This window comes from Microtus ochrogaster (assembly GCF_000317375.1).
Source record: "Microtus ochrogaster isolate Prairie Vole_2 chromosome 14 unlocalized genomic scaffold, MicOch1.0 chr14_random_1, whole genome shotgun sequence".
NCBI lineage: Eukaryota > Metazoa > Chordata > Mammalia > Rodentia > Cricetidae > Microtus > Microtus ochrogaster.
This window is the reverse complement of record NW_004949096.1, coordinates 30,017,819-30,023,685: the sequence shown is the minus strand read 5'-3', so window position 1 is coordinate 30,023,685 and position 5,867 is coordinate 30,017,819. Positions and strand designations below refer to the sequence as shown.

General features: G+C 42.4%; 1 protein-coding gene across 1 annotated transcript in view; it reads left to right on the top strand.

Moving 5' to 3' along the window:
* Positions 1-5,486, top strand: part of Catsper2 (cation channel sperm associated 2) — an 18,224-nt gene extending 12,738 nt beyond the window's left edge. The window contains exons 8-13 of the mRNA XM_013352698.2: positions 491-669; positions 871-970; positions 1,232-1,261; positions 3,006-3,367; positions 3,600-3,767; positions 4,947-5,486. Of these exons, the coding sequence (XP_013208152.2) occupies positions 491-669; positions 871-970; positions 1,232-1,261; positions 3,006-3,367; positions 3,600-3,767; positions 4,947-4,978 (871 nt within the window). The 3' untranslated portion in view covers positions 4,979-5,486. The remainder of the gene's footprint in view (positions 1-490; positions 670-870; positions 971-1,231; positions 1,262-3,005; positions 3,368-3,599; positions 3,768-4,946) is intronic.
* Positions 5,487-5,867: the final 381 nt, after the last annotated feature.

Below are 5,867 nucleotides of genomic sequence, written 5' to 3'. Positions count from 1 at the left end.
CCAGCTCACAGCTGTCTGTTACTCCAGTTTGAGGGGGTCTGACACTCTCACACAGACATACGTACAGGCAGAACACCAATGCATATAACATAAATAAATAGATAATTACACACACACACACAAGAATTTAGTCAATATGTATTTATTGAGAAAGCAGCAGCCCCAGGACTAACAGAATACTGAGAGATATTTACAGGCTGTTGAACATAATAAAAGTGATTTTGGACTGAAGAATGGTTAGCTAGAAAATATCGATAATGATAGAAAAGGAGCCCAAATCAGAGCATATTACAAGTAAATGCCCTTATGTAGCTCTAAGAATAATAATGAGACCAGGCACAGAGGCAGGAGTTCAACTCTGTGAAGTCAAAGTTCACCTGTGGACATAGTGTTCCAGTCTAACCTGGGCTGCATAGTGAGACTCAAAACAAAACCCAGTTTCTGAAAGGTTTAGATCTCTGCTTCTTATATTCACTCGTTGCTTTTTTAGGGACCTACTCAATTCCCTAGTGACAGTGTTCATCCTCTTCACCTTGGATCATTGGTATGCAGTACTTCAGGATGTCTGGAAGGTGCCAGAAGCTAGCCGTGTCTTTAGCAGCATCTATGTGATCCTTTGGTTGTTGCTTGGCTCCATTATCTTTCGAAATATCATAGTAGCCATGATGGGTAAGTCCAGAGAAGGTACAACTTTGCACAAGGGATGGTGGGAAAACTGGCTGTTTGGGGTTGGTGGACCACCGGGAGAGAACTCAGTGTATTAAGGAAGTTTGGCTATTGGAACGGCTATTCACTTTGTCTCTCCCACTTGAGCAGTCTTCTTGGTCTACTCACCACCACCTTCTAACTCTTAATGGCCCTTTGGGGCAGTTACTAACTTTCAGAATATCAGAAATGAGCTGAGTGAGGAAATGACCCACCTGGAGGTTCAGTATAAAGCTGACATATTCAAGCGACAGATTATTCAGAGGTCAGCTTCTGTGTGTTCAACCCCCATGCTATTTCTCAACTCATTTTCCTGTTTCTTTTCTTTGGCCCCTATGACCACAGTTTTGCCTAGAATTAAGAAGTCCCCATTCTTGTTTTTCTTTATATGCTATGTGGGTTTCTCTACTTCCCTTCATTACTTAGTTTTCTTTCCTTATAGATCTGAATTGTTTTCTTTATTATACTTTTTCTGAATTGTAGCTTTTTTTTCTAATTTTAATTTCTTTTTTGTTTTGTTTTGTAGGAGACAAAACCTGTCCCGTGGATCAGTAAGGTAAAGTAATAACAACATGGATGACAGGTTAGTCATAAGTATGTGGATGGGATGGAAATATGAGAAGGAATAGATGGTAGAAACTGGCGAAGGTGAACGTTTGCTTTGAGAGAGAATCCATGGTACCCCAAATTATCTATCTGTGTCCTAACTCTTTAAGACCTTTATGTGGCTTTATTTGAAAACGGAGTCTTTGCAGATGGGGTTAGTCTAAAGATCTGAAATAGCTCATCCTGGGTTATTTGAGTATGTTCTAAACTAGCAACAAAGATCCTTTAGGAAACCAGGAGATGACATGGCAGCAGAGAATAGATGAAGGTGTGGGGTCTTTTGTATAGTCCTGGCTGTCCTCAAACTCGATGACTGGCCTCAGGCTCACAGAAATCGTCCTGTCTCTGCCTCCGAGTGCTGGAATTAAACATATGTGCCACCACACCTGACTGATTATTTTGTTTTTGTGGAGATTTCTTAATTTTTTTAAAATTTTGAACATACCTTTACCAATCATGACTGGCTATGGTTGTGGTTTTAAACAAGGTTAACTAGGACATCCTCATTGAAAGAAATAATGTGAGCAAAGATTTGACAGCAATGAGATTTCCAGGAGTATCTCTGTGTGAGAGTGCGAACAGCAGAGAGAGCAGCTGTACAAAAACCCTCATGTGTGAGAGAGACAGTAATGACCATTGTAACAGGGCAGAAAAAGAGTGCCAGGAGATGAGGTGAGAGAAACAATGGATTGTGTATGAGCTACTTTTCTGCAGCTCTGATAAAACACCATGACCAAGGTAACTTACTGAAGTAAGAGTTTCTTTTGGCTTATGCTTCCAGAGGGAGTGGAATAAAGGCAGAGGAGGCATGGCAGCAGGTAGTCAGAGTAGGAAGCTGAGAAATCACATCTTTAACTGCAAACATGAAGCAGAGAATGAACTACAAGTGGGACAAGGTTGTGAATGCTCACAATCTGTCTGTACTGATACCCTTCCTCCAGCAAAGCTCCACTTCCTAAAGTTTCCACAACTTCCCAAAAAGCACCCCTAGCTGGGCACCAAGTGTTCAAAGACATGAACCTGTGGAAGGTTGTTGGCAGAGTTTTTTGATGGGACCACCGACTCCCCAAAATGACCACACAGAGACTTATTAATTATAAATACTCAGCCAATAGCCTAGGCTTCTTGCTAACTAGCTCTTTCAACTTAACCCATATTTCTTATCTACGCTCTACCACGTGGCAGTACCTTTTTCAGCACTGCATGCTCATCTGTCTCCTCTGCATCTGGCTAGCAACTCTGCCCTCCTTCTTCCCAGAGTTCCCTTAGTTTGGCTCTCCCACTTAACCTCTTCCTACTTGGCTATTTACCAATCAACTCTTTATTTAAACAATGCGAACAGCACTTCTTCACAGTGTACAAAAGGATTATTCCACAGCAGGAGACAATACTCATGCAAACCTTCCCAGCATGGGAACATGATTCTGTAGGGCTATCAGAGGTTATTGTAGGCTCTGAGCAGAGGAATGGCATGAAGTGATGTACATTTAAAAACAGGATTTTCTGTTGGACTGATATGGGAAGGAAGAGAACAGTTAAGAAAGATACGTTGGGGATGTCTGAGCTGGGAAGTACCTAAGCCTAGAGTCTGAGAACAGTTTGGCTTTAAAGCTGTAAATCAAAGCATGGTAATTGGACTATCACATCTTGCAAATATATTTGAAGCAATAAAGTTTGTTTCTTTATATGAATAGAGGAACAAGTCAAGGAAAGCCCTCCGAAGACTTATTAGGACATTCTAAAGAGTTTGTAGCCAGTGATCCTGGAAAAAATGATGCCAACAAAAGCGAAGACGCCGAAAAAAGTGATGACGCCGAAAAAAGTGATGACGCCGAAAACAGTGATGACGTCGACGAAAGTGATGATGTCGAAAACAGTGATGACGTCGACGAAAGTGACGAAGTTGGAAAGGTACAAAAAGAACCACCAAAAGAACCACCAAAAGAACCACCAAAAGAACCACCAAAAGAACCACCAAAAGCCAAAGTCTACTCATCATCCTCTTCTGACGCTTCATCCTCCTACAGTTCTTCGTTAGCTGATTTGGATCATGTTGGTAAGCAGAATAGGACCTTCCATTTGAATTCAGATTCATCTTGCTTAAGAGAACCACAGCCATTTTGCAGCCCAGGATGACTTCAAACCCTCCGTTCTCCTGCCTTGTATCCAAATGATGGGGGGCAGGCATGTATTAGACATCCATGTTGTCACCGTCTCCTCTTCTTTCTCCTTTTTTATCTCACCACGTCTGGCCTAGACGTGATCTTAGGAAACATTCTTTCTTACAGATAACTTGGACTGGGAGACTCTTGTGCATGAGAACCTGCCTGGGTTAATGGATATGGATCAAGATGACCGTGTTGTTTGGCCCAGAGATTCACTTTTTCGATATTTTGAGTTACTAGAAAAGCTTCAGTATAACATAGAGGAGCGCAAGAAGTTGCAAGAATTTGCAGGTGAGGACTTAAGGCAGTCCTGGGGTCAGGAATCTCAGCTACTCAGGCTATTCTAAAACAGCAACTTAGAAAAGAGCTAGAAAATAGGCTTCTCAACCAGGGGGCGCTCAAGTCTCACAAGATCTGAAAGCTTGGTTCTCATGAAGATAGATAGTACTGATAGAACTGATAGTTCTCAGAGGTTGGTACTGTTGAGAATCAGGCCAAGGTGGGTTCCTGCTAAGTAGTGCAGCAGATTGCCTTCTCCTGGAAGGCCAAGGCCACATTCCAGTCTGAGCTGTAGGGCTCAGGGTCGCACTGGGAAGCTGGAATTAGAAAAACCCACATGTAACTACTCCTCCATCCTCAGAAGATATCAAGGAATAGGCATCAACCTCCTGATTGGAATTGGATAGAAGCTGAAAACTTACCTGCTCCAAATCATTTTTCTTACATTTCACCCTTTGGATATTAATTTGAATTAATAAAATTCAAAAAAAAAAGGTAGTAGGAGGAGATGAATGGAAGGAAAACGTCTACACACAGACATGAGAGTTAGGAATAGCTCTTCTTTTTCTTCTCCTCCTCCTCCTTCTCTTCTTCCTCCTTCTTCATAGCAGGCTAGGAAGCAAGCGTCTTTATCTACTAAGCTACCCTGGTATCTCTGTTAGTTCTCTTTGTCCACTCAGCAGTTACACCTCAACTTCCTTTCATGTCATATATACATGTATGTATGTACGCATGATCTTATGTATCTATATAAAATCTAGGACCTGCAAATGGAGAAAGTAAATGGTATTTGTTTTTCCAAGACCGCAGAGCTCTGCCCTGCCTTGATGTATTTGTTTACGGTGCTGAAGAGAAGCTAGGTTTAAGAAGCATAGAGTAAATATCTGTCGAGATGTGTGAGGGGCTGGAGATGGTTCTGCGGTTAAGAGCACTGGCCGCTGTTCCAGAGGTGCTGAGTTCAATTCCCAGCAACCACATGGTGGCTCACGACCATCTGTAATGAGATCTGGTGTCCTCTTCTGGCCTGCAGGTTAAATGGAGGCAGAATACTGGATACATAATAAATAAATCTTTTTAAAAAAAGATTGCTGTGAGAATCTGGAAGGCAGGAAGCAAGGCCTTTAGCAAACATACGTGTGTACATGTGTTCGTCCATCCTCAGCCCTTGCCTCACAGTCTGTCTCTTTACAGTCCAAGCCCTGATGAGTTTTGAAGACAAGTAAAGGTACAATAGATGGCGGCACATTTCTCGGCCCAGCGAAGGGAATGGTTGAAAAAAGAGAATTCAAAATATAAATATCTAATAAAAACCACTAGTGAATATTTCTGGTAAGTAAGTTAATTAAATATTTTTATGAGATGCTGATGATACAAAAAGGCAAAAAGTACTTGAGAGAGGCTGTTGGAGCCTGTGCTTCCTTCTGATTGGCCAGCCTGTCTACAGCCCCTGATATGGCTCTTCATGACCGTACAGTCTAGCCCATTTCTTGTAACTTCTACTTCCTAGTAAGAGTGCTGGTTTCTCTTTGTCTTGGCTACAGTCTGTGCAGGCTTCTGTGTGGAATAACCCTGTCCTCAGAGATGTCGGTTTAACTACTTGAGAGGTCAGGTTTCCATCGCCTACTCTGCTAATGCTCCCTTGGGCAGCATTAACTTTCTTTTCTTTTTTTGTTTTTTGAGACAGGGTTTCTCTGTAGTTTTGGAGCCTGTCCTGGAACTAGCTCTTGTAGACCAGGCTGGTCTCGAACTCACAGAGATCCGCCTGCCTCCCAAGTGCCGGGATTAAAGTCGTGCACCACCACCGCCCGGCTTGCATTAACTTTCTTTTCAGTGCTGGGATACAACCTGGGCTTCATCCATGGTGTGTCCGTGCTTTAGCAGTCACATCTCTAGCTTCCTCTCTCTTCACTGATCTTAATGGACTCGACTTCAATTCCAGAATCAGCCAACAGTCCAGACCAAATGGTCCAGAATGCTCCCACGTACTATTGGCTTTGGTCACATATTGTTCATACCCGTATCTGGACCAAAGACAGTACATTTCTTCATCTCCCTCATCATAGGTCAGGGACGTTTTCATTTCAGTTTATGTTCCACAGTTTGTAGGACCTC